The following is a 21,406-nucleotide window of genomic DNA, read 5'->3' as shown; positions in this document are numbered from 1 at the left end:
TAGATATGTAGTGGTGTAATAATGTTATGATGTACTGTTTTATATGTAATGTAAGTGCCTTAATATGTTTGGACCCCAGGAAGTGTAGCTGCTGCTTTGGCAGGAACTAATGGAGATTCATAATACAAATGTACACATTTATGATTGCAATGTTGAGCATCCCCCAAAACACATACTTCCACCATCTTCTGCCTGCCTGTGTCCAACATTTAATAGCTCCCCGCCCATGTTCTTGTTGTAAACAGGCAGTGTAGCTGCTTTTGCAACAGCTTATGGGGATCCAACTAAAATACCACACCATTTTTTTTTATAAAACGTATCGGTGCTCATCGGCCATTGGACATAAACATTACACAACAAGTTGAAAATCGTAAATTCAACAATGAGTGGTTTGCAATGAATCAGTGGCTAACTGCAAGCATTGCAAAGCATCACCAGCCTGCTATTCAGTGGAGTGGGTGTGTGGTCCCAAGTCTGTGTTTAAGGGTCTCTTTTCCAAGCTTAAAATGATAAACATTCAACATTGGCCATGCTGTCAATCCAGCATGACTTCTGCCGACCTGAAGATCACTGACGTCATCATGATTCAAAACAACTGGAAACTTGGAACTAGGAAATCTGATTTCAAGACAACTGGGAACTCTAACAACAAAAAAAACGAGCTCCACTGGGAAAATACGTTTTGAACGGTCATCCAATTTGGGATTACAAGCTGAAGATCACTGACGTCATCATGATTCGACCTTGTTTTTCCTCAGAGTTCCCAGTTGTCTTGAAAGCACCATGAATCCAGAGAATGACAGACCACACCACCTTCCTGTTTAAGTGAGCACAGCACAAGGTGAGTCCAAAAATGCATTGTATGCTGCTGCATAAATTATGTAATATGCCAGGGAGATATGTAAACTGTAGTAAAGAAAGTAATACTAAGTGTATGTGGTGTAGTAAGCTGTTAGTAGCCCATGTGTCACACCCTAATCATTTGGTCCCTTTTCCCCTCTTAATTTCACCTATGTGCCAGCCTAGTAGTGAGGAGCCTATAAAACGTAGCTAGCTTCATAAACATATTTTGGGGAATTCTGTAGTGTGTTGGAATAAATTACCAAACTGTAAAACTAGCTAGCCAGCTATTTGGATCTGTAGCTAGCTACGTTAGCTTGATTGGTACAGTAATTAACATTTTTAAGCTCAACTTTAAGATTTTCACCGAGGACGTTGCCTCTCGAATCATCACTCCCTTCTTATTATTCTCCTGTAGGTTTTATGGCAGACTACACCCAAAAAGGTGTATTGCAGCTAACTGGATGGTTTGAAACCAAAATGTTTTAAAAATCCATACGTAATAGTGAAGCTAACTTAATCTACCCCAATAAAAATAGTACATTGCCAAAACAAACAAACTCCCACTTCTTCCTTTTAGTTCTCCATATCACCCTTCTCAGGCTCTAGAACCTGAGAGGGTGGTACGGCTCTAGAACCTGAGAGGGTGGTACGACTCTAGAACCTGAGAGGGGTGTACGGCTCTAGAACCTGAGAGGGTGGTACGGCTCTAGAACCTGAGAGGGTGGTACGACTCTAGAACCTGAGAGGGTGGTACGGCTCTAGAACCTGAGAGGGTGGTACGACTCTAGAACCTGAGAGGGTGGTACGGCTTGTGGCAATATTGCATGTAACTCCTTCGCTGAGAAATCTTTCAGCCCCAGGAACCGCTCTGCCACAGACACTATAAATTCTATCTTCCTGGACCTTCTCTCCACCTCGGCAGTGCCATTAATTACCACAGCTATACATGCCACAAAGTCCACCTTCTTAACATTTAAAATGTCAGGACCTGCTGGTGAAAGGCAACCCCTGCAGCCTGCAGTGTAGGCCAATCTACCACCATGGACTCTTCTGATGCACCATTCAAACCCTCAACCCTTTTCACAGCTGCTGCATACAGTATGAAATGCTCTGTATAACCCTGGCTTTGGCCACCTGATTCTCTTTCCCCCTTGTGGGGCATTCAGAAGACGTGGCTTCATGGTTCCCACCACAATTGCAATGTCACATATTCATCACTTTTATAACACATATGATCCTTTCCACAACTTGGACATCTCCGTTTCTTCCTTCTGCAAACACTTGCTACATGACCAAAAGCTTTACAATGATCACATTGCATTGGTCTTGGGATAAATGCTCGGACTCTGTAGTTCATATACCCTAACTGCACTTGAGTAGGGAGAGACTCCATATACATTTTTTTATAACTGACAGACTTCACTTTTCCACCATTTCATCGACACGATTCCACACGATTCATCGACATGCTTCAATCACGACATGCTTCATCTCTTCAATATCAACCCTGTCAACCCTGTTGAGGGGTGCCCTGTTCCGAAGAGACACACATGACACTTCAAACTTATGAAATCGGTTAAGATACAACGCACGTTCCTTCTGATCCGCAGAGGCACAACAACAACTACAAAAAAGCCTGCATCTCGTGATCCTCACAGCCTTCACTTTACCCAGCACTCTCTCTACCAGTTTGGATAACTCATGGTTTCTTCCAGATTGGTACTCTGCCCACTGCTCCTCATTTACAAACAGTATTCCTACTAGATACGAAGGGTCATTCTCATCACTGTAAACTATTTTTCTCCATTTTCCATTATTTTTGACAATATTCCAATTCTCCTTGGTTCTATCGCCATTGTATTCAGAATCCACTTCCATCATCCCTTTTCTTTCTTTCTTTTCTTTCTTTCTTTCTTTCTTTCTTTCTTTCTTTCTTTCTTTCTTTCTTTCTTTCTTTCTTTCTTTCGTACTCCTCATCACTCCCTTGCTTGGGGAAGGGACATTTATTACTCCCTACAATAGGTACACTGGGATGTGACGACGTAAAGCGTCATTGAAGCGACGTAAAGCGTCATTGAAGGGCCGAGGACAGCTGACTGGATTTCAGGGCTTCCTGCTGACCGCATCACGTTGTAGTTGTTAGCGGAGAGATACTGATGGCCTTTTGATTTTAAACCACAGAAATTAATGCTCTATTTGGCTTGTGTGTTTTAACGGTAGGAAGATTGTATTGGAATATTTCTTTGAGATAGGTTCTGTATTGTGTGTTATATCGTTAGAATATCTTGGCATTGATGCTAAATTAAGCTATCGTTAGCTTGCACCAGGGTATTGACATTAGCCAGTTAGCTCACTTAGCTGGCGAGACGACTCAAACGCATTCAGTAACAACACTAATTTCAGGATTTGTTGACAAGTGCTGTCGTTGTAACTAAATCATACACATGTTTGGTCAGTAACGTTACTGCACCAACATGACATTGCATTACATTAGCCAAGTTAGCTAGCTACTGGGTAATGTTGCGTTAGCTAAAGCAGCTGATCTGGTTACAGAGTTGGTCATGAGCTCTACCTGCAGAATTAGGTTATTATGAAAAATGAATGATGCGAAATCTCCCTATGTTTGTATGTATATATGTGTGTGTGTATCCCAATGACGTGTTGATTTATGACTATTATTATTGATTTATCAATCAAACCCACCTGTCTCCTTCCTTCCAGGTAGTTATTCATTCTTGTCCAGAGAGGTAAACTACAGGTGTATCAGGATGGATATCCGCGGGGCGGTGGACGCTGCAGTGCCCACCAACATCATCGCTGCCAAGGCAGCTGAAGTCCGAGCCAACAAGGTCAACTGGCAGTCATACCTGCAGTAAGTACACCTTCGCCCTACTCCTCTTCCTCCACCCCTCTTCATGGCATTTTTTGAGCTCCCTCATATTTTGTTCATAGGGCACTATGCCTGTTCGCCCTTTAAAGCTGCAATATGTAACGTTTTGGGTGACCTGACCTAAATTCACATAGAAATGTTTGTTATCGATCTGTCATTCTTATTGAAAGGAAGTCTCTAAGAAGCGGTAGATCTGTTCTGTGCGCTATTTATATGCTTCCCGGTCTGAAGTTGAGTTTTTGCGTCTTTTGGTTTTGTACACCAGTTTCAAACACTTAAAAATTCAATATTTTGGGTTATGGAAAATCTTCTTTTTTTTTTAGATGGTACAATGATTCTCTTCTCTATAGTGCACCTTTCATTTTGTAATTTTCATGCTGGACACTAGGCTTAGTACTAGTTGAAAGGTTATTTTGGTATTTCTCTGGGCTGTGAGTCACAGTCTTGTGGATATGAGATATTCATGGCTGTCCATTCATAGCACTACACTGATTCTTTTCTAATCATGGTATTTTAATAAGAAGTTGAATCAGCTTGTATAGTGCTGGGACAAAAGGCCACTTCACTCTGCTCTTGTAGTATTTCCAGGGGTAATGCCAGTGTTGTCAGCTACTGTAAGCTGCTTCTGTAATTAGGAAGGACTGTTAGTGTTAAACAGAAGTCAAAAAGACAGACAGAGAAGTGAATCACAGTGTCTTTATCTAAAGCAGAGCTAGGCCCATAACCCTGGGATTTACTGCTCCGTCTAAAGCAGAGCTAGGCCCATAACACTGGGATTCTAGTCTAATTATGTTTACCCCAGGAAGAGTAGATGATGCTTTTGCAGTGGCAAATATATACCAAATTAAATAATAAATACCAAATTAGATTTTTCTTTATATGTTCTCATTGTATGTCTAACATGTATTTTAATAGTCATCAATCATACTGTGTGTATCTTGTCTCAAAGGGGTCAATTGATTTCAGCAGAGGTCGGGGAAAAACTATGAATATCTATTATGTATATAATATAGGCCTATCAATTTGTATGTGTCTCAAGGTCATATGATGGGGGTCAGGTGACTTCAGGAGTGGATTACTGAATGAACATTTGTAGTTCAATAATCATGCTGTGTAGCCTATGTTTTATGGGTCAATCATTTAGCCAGATATTATGAGGATTATAAATATGTGAAGGAGTAAACTGTGAGCTTTGTCTGCGTAATCAAATATCATACAGCTCAGAACTCAAGCACGACTACAACACCATCATAAAGTTTGCTGACGACACAACAGTGATAGGTCTGATCATCGACAACGATGAGACATCCTATAGGGAGGAGGTCAGAGACCTGGCCGTGTGGTGCCAGGACAACATCCTCTCCCTCAACGTGATAAAGACAAAGGAGATGATCGTGGACTACAGAAAAAGGAGGGCAGAGCACGCCCCAATGCGGTAGTAGAGAGAACAGTCTATGACTGGGGTGACTGGAGTCTTCAGGGCCTTCCTCTGACACCGGCTGGTGTCGAGGTCCTGGATGGCAGGCAGCTTAGCCCCAGTGATGTACTGGGCCGTACCCACTACCCTCTGAAGTGCCTTGCGGTCGGAGGCCGAGCAGTTGCGTTACCAGGCAGTGATGCAACCGGTCAGAATGCTCTCGATGTTGCAGCTGTAGAACCTTTTAAAGATCTCAGGACCCATGCCAAGTCTTTTTAGTTTCCTGAGGGGGAATAGGCTTTGTCGTGCCCTCTTCACGACTGTCTTGGTGTGTTTGGACCATTCTAGTTTGTTGTTGATGTGGACACCAAGGAATTTGAAGCGCTCTCCCTGCTCCACTACAACCCCTGGGGTCTATGATAATTTTTAGGGCCTTCAACTGACACCGCCTTCACCGTAATGCACAGCCAAAGCCATGGATCGCAACAAATTCCTTTTCCTCTCCATTTATTCAAGTAACAGCAAAATTATCTTAAAACAACAAACCTCGTGGCACAATGGGGACTGAAATGACAGAGACACTGTCTCACACTCTTAACATGTTGTTCTTTAGCTGTTTTGTTTGTATTTGGTTGTTTTAAATGTGACTGTTCTTGTTGTCATGCTGTATTTTGTGTGGACCTCAGGAAGAGTAGCTGGGGATCCCAATAAACCTAGTAAATATTAAAGCTGATCCACCCCCTAGAAAAAACTTGTAATTGAACAACGTTTTGCAGTAGCTTGGTGGCAGTTGAACTACATTTAAATATAGGTAGTGTTTTCAGTTGTTAATTCCTTTTCTGCCATGTAGTAGTCTACTCAGGACTGATTTCTTCATCCCTCTCCCGCTGCCTGTCATCCCTCTCCCGCTGCCTGTCATCCCTCTCCCGCAAGAACTGGTCCCATACCCGACTGCAGCCCTTCAGTGTTATTTTAGGCTTATGTGACGCAGCTCACTTTGCAGCCCCAACCCCAGCTATTTATCCAGCCTAGTCAAGAAGAAAATGCACAAAAATATCCTAAGAAATAGGTAAAAATAACAGATTCTCACCTGGCCCATTTATATTAGGCTAAATTCAATTGTTTGGACATGATTTGAAAGGCACACACCTATCTACAGTATATAAGGTCCCACAGTTGGCAGTGCATGTCAGAGCAAAAACCAAACCATGAGGTTGAAAGAAATTATCTTAGAGCTCCGAGACAGGATTGTGTCGAGGCACAGATCTGGAGAAGGATACCAAAAAATGTCTGCAGCATTGAAGGTACCCAAGAACACATTTGCCTCCATCCAGAAGACATTTGGAACCACCAAGACTCTTCCTAGAACTGACCACCCGGCCAAACTGAGCAATCTGTGGAGAAGGGCCTTGGTCAGGGAGGAGACCAAGAACCCAATGGTCGGCCTCCCGAGTGGTGCAGCGGTCTAAGGGACTGCATCACAGTGTTTGAGGCATCACTACAGACACGGGTTCAATCCCAGGCTGTCACAACCGGCTCTGACCAGGAGTCCCATAGGGCGGTGCCCAATTGGCCCAGCACCCATTGGGGAGTTGCAGCGAGGAGACAAGATCGCAATTGGATATCATGAAAAAGGGATAAAAATATATGTGTGACACGTGTCACACAAGTGCTGTGAAATATACACTTTTTACACGTTCAGCCATAGTGGTACGTTGACCCTTGAGCAAATTGGGGTTAAGTGCTTTGCTCAAGGGCACATCGACAGATTTTTCACCTTGTTGGCTCGGGTATTCAAACCAGCAACCTTTTTGCTTACTTGCCCAACGCTCTAACCGCTAGGCTACCTGCGGCCATTTAATGGGCCTGCTTCTCCACCCATATAACCTAGTCTACAGGCTATTTAATTGCGACCACACATAGGCGCACTTGATCTGGCATGCCCAACAAAAGAGACGGAAGGTAGCCTACTCAATGTAAATCAGCAAGATTTAGGCTATTAATTTGTGAATATTGTGACAGAAGTGCTTTTAATACAACAAGGAATAGGCTACAAAACGGAACTGTTTTGAAAACCAACTTTGATAGGAGCGGGACAATTTGCAGACCGACAAATATTTTATCAATATTTCCAGTCAATGTCAGAGACTAGATTAGCCAATAATATTTAGGAAGTACATTTCCATGGAAAGACAACTTCTTCTCTACCCATGTGCCTGCAGGCTCCAGCATACAGCCTTTGAGACATTTGATCTGGCACGCCCAACACGAGAGGAGCGATAGGCTACTGAAGCTTTACTTCCCTATTAGAGTTTGTGAATAGTGTGATATGGGTGCTTTTAAGACAGTAGATAAAGCATACAAAACAGAAAGACAACCCTTTTAATTTGCTAAATTACTCATTCGGTTTTAACATATGATTCCAAAGTGTTCCTGCAATTTTTGTATATGATAATTTATCAACAAGTAGTTTGAATGTAGTGAACTTCCTTTTCAAAGTAACTTTAGTGTAGCGTCACTTCCAGTGGGAAGTAATTGACAGCTTTTAAAACTATTTTCAGAGTAGCTTCCCCAAGACTGTTGTATAATTATCATCCTGTGTGTCTCATAGACTGTTGTATAATTATCATGCTGTGTGTCTCATAGACTGTTGTATAATTATTATGCTGTGTGTCTCATAGGGGTCAGATGATCTCTGCCGAGGACTGTGAGTTCATTAAGAAGTTTGAAGTGGCTCATTCTGAGGAGAAACAGATCATCCTCACCAACGAAGGACATCAGGTACAACACACACACACAATAAACCAGCTAGCTGTTACTGCACAGTTGCATTTTAATGTAGCTTCAGATGAGATTCTCCATGACTAGGGTTGGGCATTATCCAGATTTTCATACAGTCATATCTTTTATCGTCAAGTTGTGAATGATGTTTGCTACGACAAACAGTACCTGTAATGGAGAATTACATCTGTAGCTACATTTACTGCTATATGCATATCTTCCAAGATTACTTTTCACATTAGCCGGTCTTCATTTAATGCATGACGTTTTCACAAGTATTCCTTGTGTGCTGTCTTCATGTGAACTGACTATCCTACCGATCCTCGACTTCGGCGACGTCATTTACAAAATAGCCTCCAACACTCTACTCAGCGAACTGGATGCAGTCTATCACAGTGGCATCCGTTTTGTCACCAAAGCCCCATATACCACCCACCACTGTGACCTGTATGCTCTCGTCGGCTGGCCCTCCAGGTCATCTACAAGTCTTTACTAGGTAAAGCCCCGCCTTATCTCAGCTCACTAGTCACCATGGCAACACCCACCCGTAGCACGCGCTCCAGCAGGTATATTTCACTGGTCACCCCCAAAGCCAACTCCTCCTTTTGGCCGCCTTTCCTTCCAGTTCTCTGCTGCCAATGACTGGAACTAATTGCAAAAAATCACTGAAGCTGGAGACTCATATCTCCCTCACTAACTTTAAGCATCAGCTGTCAGAGCAGCTCACAGATCATTGCACCTGTACATAGCCCATCTGTAAAAAGCCCATCCAACTTCCTACCTCATCCCCATATTGTTTTTATTGACTTTTTTTGCTCTTTTGCACACCGGTATCTCTACTTGCACATCATCATCTGCTCATCTATTACTCCAGTGTTAATCTGCTATATTGTAATTACTTTGCCACTATGGCCTATTTTTTGCCTTACCTCCTTACTCCATTTGCACACACTGTACATATATTTTTCTATTGTGTTATTGAATGTACGTTTAAGTGTAACTCTGTGTCGTTTGTGTCGCACTGCCATGCTTTATCTTGACCAGGTCGCAGTTGGAAATGAGAACTTGTTCTCAACTGGCTTACCTGGTTAAATAAAGGTGAAATAGATAACATATTTAAAACCCAGCTTCTGGGGGACAGGTTATATAATGTGTGTATAGTGTGTCTGTGGTGTTTCTTTTTGTTTCAGTGAATTCGGAAAGTATTCAGAGCAACTTTTTCCACGTTTTGTTACGTTATGTCCTTATTCTAAAATGGATTAAATTCATGTTTTTCCTCATTAATCTACACACCCCATAATGACAAAGCAGAAACAGGTTTTTAGACATTTTTGCAAATGTATTATAATCCAAAATAAAAAACACCAGAAGTATCAGACCCCTATGACACTCAAAATGGTGCTCAGGTGCGTCCTGTTTCCATTAATCATCATTTAGATGTTTCTATGGCCATCTATTGTATTTCATGAACACGTCTAGACAATAGTGACCCATCCACTTAGCTAGATGTGGCTGGGGGTGATTACGGCATTTCCTTCACATGACCCATCAATTTAGACAAGTGTGTCAGGTAAGCTTTGTCTAATAATTATAATTGACACGTTCTGCTTTTGATATTGCTACTATGCAAGCAACCATTTCACTGTACTGTTGTCACCTTCACAGGACACAGGTGTTATTTTATTTGATACAGTGCGTGTTTACCAGAGACGTTAATGTGAAGAACAACCTGACCTGCACCAAAGTCAGATGAAGTGTATTTTAGCCTGGAGTTTTTCCTTATTGTAGGCTACTACTTTTACCACTTTTAGTCCTGAAGTCTTTGGTTGTTTACTACACTACTCCCTCTGTTTAGCACATGGCCTCACATGTGAATCCTTAGAGATGGGTGGGGCTAAGGCTTAAGAGGGTGTGAACGATGCTGAATGGGTGAAGACAAAGAGCTCTCCAGTAGGTACCAAAACATTCAAGGGCCATTTTATCAAGTGGCATTACGAGTTTATCAATTGTCAAAGCAGTATTACATTCCCTTTGTTCTTAAACTGCATTGCATGATATACCATTTTCTAGCTCATTTCATAACATCGAGGCGGTCGGTCACATTTTGAGGGGCATGTCACCAGCAAAGTCATTTGTATCACTTTGCGTGTGAGATCCATTTAGCACAGGCAAGGCTGATTAGGCTTAGCCAGTCATTTATTTCTTAACCCAATGAGTCCCACCGTAATGCCGGATCCCGACGGGTCCCTCGGCCGGGTCTTTTTACAAAAACGTCTGAGCTACCTATTAAAAGCTATATATGAAAAGCGGAGACTCACGCACATGTACACGTTTTGCTCTATGAATCAAAATAAATACATAATTATTTAACCTTTTATTTAACCAGGTAGGCTAGTTGAGAACAAGGTAATAATCTCACATTTGTTGTCACAAACTCCATACAGTTGTCACTGACTGGTTGGATATTAATTTCCCACTGAGCGAACAATGTCAGTACTTACAGCATTCATATAAATAAATACAAAATCTGTTTTTTGCTTTGGCGGACAAAATTTATTTTGACATTTGGCAATAAAATAAAACATTCAACTTGTAACCCTGGTTTTCCTGAAAAGAAAATGGTAAAATCCTTAATATAAGGATTTTACCATAGTGAGCGACTTCTTCAACCACATGTTCTGGAGGTGGGGGGAATAGTGAGCGACTTCTTCAACCACATGTTCTGGAGGGGGGGGGGGGATAGTGAGCGACTTCTTCAACCACATGTTCTGGAGGGGGGGGGATAGTGAGCGACTTCTTCAACCACATGTTTTGGAGGGGGGGGAATAGTGAGCGACTTCTTCAACCACATGTTCGGGGGGGGGGGGGGAATAGTGAGCGACTTCTTCAACCACATGTTCTGGAGGGGGGGGGGGGATAGTGAGCGACTTCTTCAACCACATGTTCTGGAGGGGGGGGGGGATAGTGAGCGACTTCTTCAACCACATGTTTTGGAGGGGGGGGAATAGTGAGCGACTTCTTCAACCACATGTTTTGGAGGGGGGGGGGGGAATAGTGAGCGACTTCTTCAACCACATGTTTTGGGGGGGGGGTGAAATAGTGAGCGACTTCTTCAACCACATGTTTTGGGGGGGGGGGTGAAATAGTGAGCGACTTCTTCAACCACATGTTTTGGGGGGGGGGTGAAATAGTGAGCGACTTCTTCAACCACATGTTTTGGGGGGGGGGGGGGGGGGGGGGTGAAATAGTGAGCGACTTCTTCAACCACATGTTTTGGGGGGGGGGGGGGGGGGGGGGGGTGAAATAGTGAGCGATAGCATCGTATATCACTGTTTTAATCACTTCATAATCAATTTAGGATGACAGTTGACATCTCCCAACCCTAGTATGTCTGTATAGTGTTAGTAACGCGTATATATTGTGTATTTCCAGTGTGCCAAGACGTTCCTGAACCTGATGGCTCACATCTCTAAGGAGCAGACTGTCCAGTACATCCTCACTCTGATAGATGATACCCTGCAGGTAACACACGTGTTCACGCTTACCTAGAGATCCAAAGATACCGTAGCGCCCTTTTCTGAATCATCTGTTTTTACTTCCTCCCTGAATCACCCTGCGGTGGACAGATGTTACTGTTAGTTCTTCACTTTGGTCTGGGGATGTGAATGTAGAAGAACGGGTCCAAGAAGTTAATATAGAGACCTGTTCCGAAATGGACCCGAGGACAACTTGACCCATTCCGTATAGACCTGGTTGGGTCCAGACCCGGTCTGACTGAGGGAATCAGCAGAAAAGTAATTTTAAGCTACTTTGTCAGCTCCGGTTAATAAAGAGTGATGCCGCTCTAGGAGGGGGGGAGGAGGGGCCATACTCTGAGCTAGTGACATGGGGAGCAGGGTGGAGCGAGACAGTAACCAACCAAGCAAACTCGCACTGCAGTAGAGTAATGGCTGCCATAGCGAGGTTATTTATTATCAAATATGATTACGAAGTACTTGTCTTGACTGCATCATACCGGGAGAACCTAGTTAAGCTAGCTACCGTTAGCTAGCTAGGCTAACAGAGGCTGCAGTGCATGTTTTCTAATCCTACAGTTCCAGACAACAACAACAACTCCATTCAGAATATAAGGTAGCAGCCTGCCTGTTGGCTCTTGGTTGTAGCCCATCCTTCTCCTTTAACTTTTAATTCCATCTTCCATTGATTAGATATCTCCTAACTTTTAAAACGCGGAAGCTCTATCACTGTCGCCTACTGCAGCTCTGACTCATGATTGGAACAGTGGGTTAACTTCCTTGTTCAGGGACAGAATGACAGATTTTTAACTTGTCAGCTTGGGGATTCAATCTTTTCCCGTTGGGGAACTAGAGCTCTCCTAGCTGGGGCCGTTGGGAAACTAGAGCTCTCCTAGCTGGGGCCGTTGGGGAACTAGAGCTCTCCTAGCTGGGGCCGTTGGGGAACTAGAGCTCTCCTAGCTGGGGCCGTTGGGGAACTAGAGCTCTCCTAGCTGGGGCCGTTGGGGAACTAGAGCTCTCCTAGCTGGGGCCGTTGGGGAACTAGAGCTCTCCTAGCTGGGGCCGTTGGGGAACTAGAGCTCTCCTAGCTGGGGCCGTTGGGGAACTAGAGCTCTCCTAGCTTGGGGCCGTTGGGGAACTAGAGCTCTCCTAGCTTGGGGCCGTTGGGGAACTGTTCTGTTGTGTTCCTTTAGAACCACCGGAGGTTACAACACTGTATTGTTATATTTCTGTAGGAGAATCACCAGAGGGTGAACATCTTCTTCGACTACTCCAAAAAGACCAAGAACACCGCCTGGTCCTACTTTCTGCCCATGCTCAATCGCCAGGACCTGTTCACCGTCCACATGGTTAGTATGACTACGCCACACACTACCTTACAGTTAGCACTGAGGGAGAGCTGGAGGAGAATAAGAGATGGAGTGGAGGGAGAAAGGGAGAGATGGCGGAGAGAAGCAGAAAAAAGAGGACAAGAGACAATTCAAAGGCAGATTTCTCATGTCTTCAGAATGACCAGCAGGTTATTTGCATGTTGATTGGATTTCCATCTTGTGGCCTTTTTGTTTTAAAATATTATAAATGGAAGGATAGTTTTGGTCTCTCTCTGGGAGAGATGCATTTATATATAGTGGAATGTCTAATGCATTAACATGACTGTGGAAATGGGAAATGGAATTTGAACAATAAGCCATACCATCAGCATTGAATAGTGAGTGACTTTAATATTGAGCCTGGCTCAGGCTGGGCTTTAGGGTCTGACTTGTAGTCTCTCCCAGGCGGCCAGGATCATCGCTAAGCTAGCAGCCTGGGGTCGTGACCTGATGGAGGGAAGTGACCTCAACTACTACTTCAACTGGATCAAGACCCAGCTCAGCTCCCAGGTATATGACCCTTCAACCCTCTGAACTAAAACCACATGTATATCAGCCCCAGCTCAGCTCCCAGGTATTTAACCCTCTGAACTAAAACCTCATGTATATCAGCCCCAGCTCAGCTCCCAGGTATATGACCCTTCAACCCTCTGAACTAAAACCACATGTGCAGTGCCTTTGAAGTATTCAGACCACCCACAGGAGGTTGGTGGCACCTTCATTTGGGAGGATGGCCTCGTGGTTAAGGCTGGAGCAGAATTTGTGGGATGGTATCGAATACATAAAACATGGTTTCCATGTGTTTGATGCCTTTCCAGCTATTATGAGCCGTCCTCCCCTCAGCAGCCTCCACTGACACCACTGTCTTCAAAAATAATGTGGAGAACCCTGGGAGATCACACTGTTCCTTCCTGCTGTATACCGTGCATTCGGAAAGTATTCAGACCCTTTGACTTTTTCCACATTTAGGCTACAGACTTATTCTAAGATTAAATCAATCAATCTACAAACACTACCCCATAATGACAAAGCAAAAACAGGTTAGTAAAATTTAAACTGACTAGTGTTCTGTTATTTATATATATATAAATAATCTAGCTCTAGTTCCACTTATATATATATATATACACACACACACACACACAGTGGGGCAAAAAAGTATTTAGTTAGCCACCAATTGTGCAAGTTCTCCCACTTAAAAAGATTAGAGGCCTGTCATTTTCTTCATAGGTACACTTCAACTATGACCGACAAAATTAGGAAATAAAATACAGAAAATCACATTGTAGGATTTTTTTATGAATTTATTTGCAAATTATGGTGGAAAACAAGTATTTGGTCACCTACAAACAAGCAAGATTTCTGGCTCTCACAGACCTGTAACTTCTTTAAGAGGCTCCTCTGTCCTCCACTTGTTACCTGGTATTAATGGCACCTGTTTGAACTTGTTATCAGTATAAAAGACACCTGTCCACAACCTCAAACAGTCACACTCCAAACTCCACTATGGCCAAGACCAAAGAGCTGTCAAAGGACACCATAAACAAAATTGTAGACCTGCACCAGCAATAGGTAAGCAGCTTGGTTTGAAGAAATCAACTGTGGGAGCAATTATTAGGAAATGGAAGACATACAAGACCACTGATAATCTCCCTCGATCTGGGGCTCCACGCAAGATCTCACCCCGTGGAGTCAAAATGATCACAAGAACGGTGAGCAAAAATACCAGAACCACACGGGGGGACCTAGTGAATGACCTGCAGAGAGCTGGGACCAAAGTAACAAAGCCTACCATCAGCAAGGGCATTGAAGATCAAACATGGCTGGGTCTTTCAGCATGACAATGATCCCAAACACACCGCCCGGGCAACGAAGGTGTGGCTTCGTAAGAAGCATTTCAAGGTCCTGGAGTGGCCTAGCCAGTCTCCAGATCTCAACCCCATAGAAAATCTTTGGAGGGAGTTGAAAGTCCGTGTTGCCCAGCAACAGCCCCAAAACATCACTGCTTTAGAGGAGATCTGCATGGAGGAATGGGCCAAAATACCAGCAACAGTGTGTGAGAACCTTGTGAAGACTTACAGAAAACGTTTGACCTCTGTCATTGCCAACAAAGGGTATATAACAAAGTATTGAGAAACTTTTGTTATTGACCAAATACTTATTTTCCACCATAATTTGCAAATAAATTCATTAAAAATCCTACAATGTGATTTTCTGGATTTTTTTTTTCTCTCATTTTATCTGTCATAGTGTACCTATGATGAAAATGACAGGCCTCATCTTTTTAAGTGGAAGAACTTACACAGTTGGTAGCTGACTAAATACTTATTTGCTCCACTCTGTGTGTGTGTGTGTGTGTATATATATATATATATATATATATATCACACACACACACACACACACACACACACACACACACACACAGTTGACGTTTCCATACACTTAGGTTGGAGTCATTAACTTGTTTTTCAACCACTCCACAAATTTCTTGTTAACAAACTATAGTTTTGACAAGTCGGTTAGGACATCTACTTCGTGCATGACACAAGTAATTTTTCCAACAATTGTTTACAGACAGATTATTTCACTTATAATTCATTGTATCACAATTCCTGTGGGTCAGAAGTTTACATTAACTAAGTTGACTGTGCCTTTAAACAGCTTGGAAATTACAGAAAATGTCATGGCTTTAGAAGCTTCTGATAGGCTAATTGACATTTGAGTAAATTGGAGGTGTGGAGATGTATTTTAAGACTTACCTTCAGACTCAGTGCCTCTTTGCTTGACATCATGGGAAAATCAAAAGAAATCAGCCAAGACCTAAAAAAAAATATGTTTGTAGACCTCCACAAGTCTGGTTCATCCTTGGGAGCAATTTCCAAATTCCTGAAGGGACCACGTTCATCTGTACTAACAGTAGTATGCAAGTATAAACACCTTGGGACCACACAGCGGATGTGGATATACTGAAGCAACGTCTCAAAACATCAGTAAGTTAAAGCTTGGTCGCAAATGGGTCTTCCAAATGGACAATGACCCCAAACATACTTCCAAAGTATTGGCAAAATGGCTTAAGGACAACAAAGTCAAGGTATTGGAGTAGCCACACAAACCCCTTAACTCAATCCTATAGAAAACTTGTGGGCAGAACTGAAAAAGTGTGTGCGAGCAAGGAGGCCTACAATCCTGACTCAGTTACACCAGCTCTGTCAGGAGAAATGGGTCTCAATTCATCAATTTTTCCATTATTGAAGTGGCTGGAGTAACTGTTTAACAGTCTGATGGCCTTGAGATAGAAGCTGTTTTTCAGTCTCTCGGTCCCAGCTTTGATGCACCTGTACTGACCTCGCCTTCTGGATGATAGCGGGGCGAACAGGCAGTGGCTTGGGTGGTTGTTGTCCTTGATGATCTTTATGGCCTTCCTGTGACATCGGGTGTTATAGGTGTCCTGGAGGGCAGGTAGTTTACCCACAACCCTCTGGAGAGCCCTGTGGTTGTGGGTGGTGCAGTTGCCGTACCAGGCGGTGATACAACCCGACAGGATGCTCTCGATTGTGCATCTGTAAAACTTTGTGAAGGTCTTAAGGGCCAAGCCAGATTTCTTCAGCCTCCTGTGTGTTTGTGGACCATTTCAGATTGTCAGTGACGTGTACACAGAGGAACTTGAAGCTTTCCACCTTCTCCACTGTCGACGTGTATAGGGGCACGTGTTCACAGAGTCCATGCGAGAGTCCGTGCCCCTATCCACATCGACGGGCCGATCTGAAATGGTCCACCCACACAGACAGTGTGGTGAAGAAGGCACATCAGCATCTCTTCAACCTCAGGAGGCTGAAGAAATCCGGCTTGGCCCCTGAGTCTTTCTCTCTCTCTCACACACACACACACACACACACACACACACACACACACACACACACACAGTACTTCATCCAGAGCCCAGTCATCTAAGCCAGCCACATGGCTCCTTGTCTGTGTTTTGTCTTCCATTAGAAGCTTCATGGTACAGGTCCAGATTCCTCAGGACAAGGCACTATATCCCCCAGTGAAGTGAGTATGACAGAGTGATGAAGACGATGATGATTCATCTTAACGCTGCTATCTCTCTAATCAACTCTATTGGGCTCTTTGCTGTCTCTCTCTGCTGCTTCTGTTCTGTTATAATACTGTTACAATGGAGGTGCGGAGACATCAGCCAGTGAGGCTGGAAACGAGGCGTATGTCGCGTCACTAATTCACAGGAGAGAATTATTATATATATATTTTTTAATGCTTTTTTTTGGCATAAATGCCTTCTGGAGCATGTGAACTTCATGTGCCTTAATAACAAAATTGTATTATCCTTCAATACGAATAAAATTGTTAAATTACGAGCCTCGTTGGTATAGCCACGGAAAAAGTCAGGAACCTTCCCGCTAGCCATGATTGGCTGAGAAAATGGATGGGCTGGACATGCCTAGAGATGAGTTCGGATTGGTCTGCCATGTAGCATGTTTCTGTCTATAATATGAGTTGTTTAGCATGTGTAGGTAATCCTTTCTATAGCAGCTTTTTTGAAAGACAGGAAAACAGCAGTGTCCCTATCGAATCCAATTTCTGGAGGACCGAGTTTTGAAATCAGTGGAATGCCTGGTGGAAGCAGAGTTTGATGGCTAAAGAGATGGAGACAATTCAGGCGTTTGATTGTAAATGCGGATGGAGTCGAAAATAGAACAGAACGCTGTTAGCCCGTCTCCTGATTTTTTTTTTTTCTTCTTCAACCTAACGGCAACCGTGACAGAGAGGGAGAAGCATTCATCCAGAGTCGAGCGAGCTACATTTTTAGATATCATGCGTTAGCTAGCTAACGTTAGCTAGCGAGCCAACCAGCCAGCTAACGTTACGTTTATGATCTGTGTAGTAAAATTATTGGTATCTTCGAGCCATTTGCATTGCCAGTGACATTGAATTTAGCTACCTGTATATTCATGCACGGTAGTAACGTCATGAGTTGGGGATTATGGTTCATTGTTTAGCTAGCTAGCTACATGTCTAAACAGAAGACTCCACTATGCAAGTTACCATTTCACTCTAGCGTTTACACCTTCTGTATCCTCTGCATATGACAAACAAACTTAGATTTTATTTTATATAGTGTGTTTGCCAGAGACTGACATGGGAAGAACAACATGACCTGCACCAAAGTCAGATTTGGACATATCGTTAGACAGTGTCCAATTTCTAAAATTCTCTGGTAGAATGCCGTTTTTATTTTGTCTCACTCACATTCGTAAGCTATTTTCTCTAATTAGCTTGCCATTAACTTGTGAACATTGATCTTGTTGAGTTTCTTTTCCAGTAATAATGAATACAAATTAGCTAAGACATTGTCAGCTATATGATGTGGTCATTATTTGAACTGGTTAGCCAGCTAATGTAAGGTTAGCTACCTATCTAACACGCTAGAAACGAACCAAAACATTGTTGAGAAAGTTGCTTTTAGTTGCCTGGTTTTCTAGATTGACATATACTAAATACATTTTAAACTGATGGGTTTATTGCTGTTAAAATACACCAGTTATGCTATTTTGGACCACCAGGCTGCTGATGACAACGACAAGTTTGATGGCCAAAATCAAAATTGCACCTAACCTGGAATAGTACATTATGGCCTTTCTCTTGCATTTCAAAGATGATAAAAAAAAAAAAAAAATCTTTGCCCTCTTCTACCAGTTCTAATGTGTTATATTCTCTTGAATTTCACATTTCCAATAACTTCAATGTATTTCCTTTCAAATGGTATCAAGAATATGCATATCATTGCTTCAGGTTATGAGCTACTGAAAATGGGGGGGAAAAGGGTCAGATCCTTTTAAAGAGATGTGTCGGGAAAAGGCTTAATAGCCTTAACCCTTATCTTATGTACTACGACATCTACTATTATTGCTGCTATTAGTGCTGCTGCTATTATTACTACTATTGCTGCTATTTCTACTGCTTCTGTTGCTCTCAGGATGTCTCCTCAGTTTCTCACTCCCTTTCTTCCTGATTCTTTTTTTTGTGTTGCTTTTATGAAACGCCTCTAACAGATTAATTGGATCTATTTTCTCCTCAGCTTTCTTTGCTCAGGTCCTTGAGGGGACACGTCCTGTCTGTTCTGTGATGATACTCTCTTTGTCTAGCATGGTTCTGCATGGTGCTCGTGGTTGCAGATGCCAGTTACTGTTGAGCAGTTACTGTCAAGCACTGTGGCTGTTTTTGTTAAATGGGCTATATAAATAAAGATGGATTTGATTGAGGTTGGTGATGTTGAACACCTGTTTCAGAATGGAAGAGCAGGTACAGTGGGGCAAAAAAGTATTTAGTCAGCCACCAAAGTTCTCCCACATCAAAAGATGAGAGGCCTGTCATTTTCATCATAGGTACACTTCAACTATGACAGACAAAAGGAGAAAAAACATTCCAGAGAATCACATTGTAGGATTTTTAATGAATTTAGTTGCAAATTATGGTGGAAAATAAGTATTTGGACACCTACAAACAAGCAAGATTTCTGGCTCTCAAAGACCTGTAACATCTTTTTTAAGAGGCTCCTCTGTCCTCCACTCGTTACCTGTATTAATGGCACCTGTTTGAACTTGTTATCAGTATAAAAGACACCTGTCCACAACCTCAAACAGTCACACTCCAAACTCCACTATGGCCAAGACCAAAGAGCTGTCAAAGGACACCAGAAACAAAATTGTAGACCTGCACCAGGCTGGGAAGACTGAATCTGCAATAGGAAAGCAGCTTGGTTTGAAGAAATCAACTGTGGGAGCAATTATTAGGAAATGGAAGACATACAAGACCACTGATAATCTCCCTCGATCTGGGGCTCCACGCAAGATCTCACCCCGTGGGGTCAAAATGATCACAAGAACGGTGAGCAAAAATCCCAGAACCACACGGGGGACCTAGTAAATGACCTGCAGAGAGCTGGGACCAAAGTAACAAAGCCTACCATCAGCAAGGGCATTGAAGATCAAACATGGCTGGGTCTTTCAGCATGACAATGATCCCAAACACACCGCCCGGGCAACGAAGGAGTGGCTTCGTAAGAAGCATTTCAAGGTCCTGGAGTGGCCTAGCCAGTCTCCAGATCTCAACCGCATAGAAAATCTTTGGAGGGAGTTGAAAGTCCGTGTTGCCCATTAACAGCCCCAAAACATCACTGCTCTAGAGGAGATCTGCATGGAGGAATGGGCCAAAATACCAGCAACAGTGTGTGGAAACCTTGTGAAGACTTACAGAAAATGTTTGACCTCTGTCATTGCCAACAAAGGGTATATAACAAAGTATTGAGCAACTTTTGTATTGACCAAATACTTATTTTCCACCATAATTTGCAAATAAATTCATTAAAAATCCTACAATGTGATTTTCTGGATTTTTTTCTCTCATTTTGTCTGTCATAGTTGAAGTGTACCTATGATAAATTACAGGCCTCATCTTTTTAAGTGGGAGAACTTGCACAATTGGTGGCTGACTAAATACTTTTTTGCCCCACTGTATCTCCAAATCCCTGCCTGTGTTTCCCTGACCAGTCTTAATAAAAGTTTGTGTGTCTCTGTTCTCCCCCTGCAGAGTTCTCAGTATGTGCAGTGTGTAGCAGGCTGTCTCCAGCTGATGTTGAGGGTGAATGAGTACAGGTTTGCCTGGGTGGAGGCTGACGGGGTCAACTGGTGAGTCTCTGTATACTATTACTACATCTAATACTACTGACTACTAGTCTCTGGATACTATTACTACATCTAATACTGCGGACTACTAGTCTATGGATACCATTACTACATCTAATAATATTACTACATCTACTACTACTAGTCTATTCATACCATTACTACATCTAATAATATTACTACATCTAATACTACTGGTCTCTGGATACTATTACTACATTTAATACTACTGACTACTAGTCTCTGGATACTATTACTACATCTAATACTACTGACTATTAGGCTCTATTACTACATCTAATACTATTACTACATCTAATACTGCGGACTACTAGTCTCTGGATACTATTACTACATCTAATACTACTAGTCTCTGGATACTATTACTACATCTAATACTACTAGTCTCTGGATACTATTACTACATCTAATACTACTAGTCTCTGGATACTATTACTACATCTAATACTACTAGTCTCTGGATACTATTACTATATTTATTAACAAGGGTGGTTTCCTGTATCTCAAATCCAGGCTGTATCACAACCGGTTGTGATTGGGAGTCCCAAAGGGTGGCGCACAATTGGCCCAGCATCGTCAGTTTTGGCCGTCATTGTAAATAAGAATTTGTTCTTAACTGACTTGCCTAGTTAAGTAAAGGTTTAAAAAAAACTTTAGGAATCTGTGGCATGGCATTGTGACAAAACTGCACATATTAGTGACCTATTGTCCCCAGCACAAGGTGCACCTGTGTAATGATCATGCTGTTTAATCAGCTTCTTGATATGCCACACCTGTCAGGTCGATGGATTATCTTGGCAAAGGAGAAATACTCACTATCAGGGATGTAAACAAATTTGTGCACAACATTTTTGAGAAATAATAAT

The 21,406-nt window shown here is 42.6% G+C and overlaps 1 protein-coding gene across 3 annotated transcripts in view; it reads left to right on the top strand.

The window, feature by feature from the left end:
• Nucleotides 1–2,895: 2,895 nt before the first annotated feature.
• Nucleotides 2,896–21,406, top strand: part of LOC139375759 (V-type proton ATPase subunit H-like) — a 33,508-nt gene continuing 14,997 nt past the window's right edge. Inside the window, exons 1-8 of one of the 3 annotated variants that reach the window (XM_071117578.1) lie at nucleotides 2,896–3,059; nucleotides 3,565–3,715; nucleotides 7,832–7,931; nucleotides 11,364–11,453; nucleotides 12,682–12,795; nucleotides 13,222–13,326; nucleotides 16,813–16,869; nucleotides 20,425–20,522. In XM_071117578.1, the coding sequence (XP_070973679.1) occupies nucleotides 3,612–3,715; nucleotides 7,832–7,931; nucleotides 11,364–11,453; nucleotides 12,682–12,795; nucleotides 13,222–13,326; nucleotides 16,813–16,869; nucleotides 20,425–20,522 (668 nt within the window). In that variant the 5' untranslated portion in view covers nucleotides 2,896–3,059; nucleotides 3,565–3,611. The remainder of the gene's footprint in view (nucleotides 3,060–3,564; nucleotides 3,716–7,831; nucleotides 7,932–11,363; nucleotides 11,454–12,681; nucleotides 12,796–13,221; nucleotides 13,327–16,812; nucleotides 16,870–20,424; nucleotides 20,523–21,406) is intronic. The other 2 variants (XM_071117579.1, XM_071117580.1) reach the window with 2 other exon arrangements.

Source organism: Oncorhynchus clarkii, chromosome 20 (genome assembly GCF_045791955.1).
Source record: "Oncorhynchus clarkii lewisi isolate Uvic-CL-2024 chromosome 20, UVic_Ocla_1.0, whole genome shotgun sequence".
NCBI classification, from domain to species: domain Eukaryota; kingdom Metazoa; phylum Chordata; class Actinopteri; order Salmoniformes; family Salmonidae; genus Oncorhynchus; species Oncorhynchus clarkii.
The sequence above is the reverse complement of the archived record's forward strand: the minus strand, read 5'-3'. Positions and strand labels throughout refer to the sequence as shown.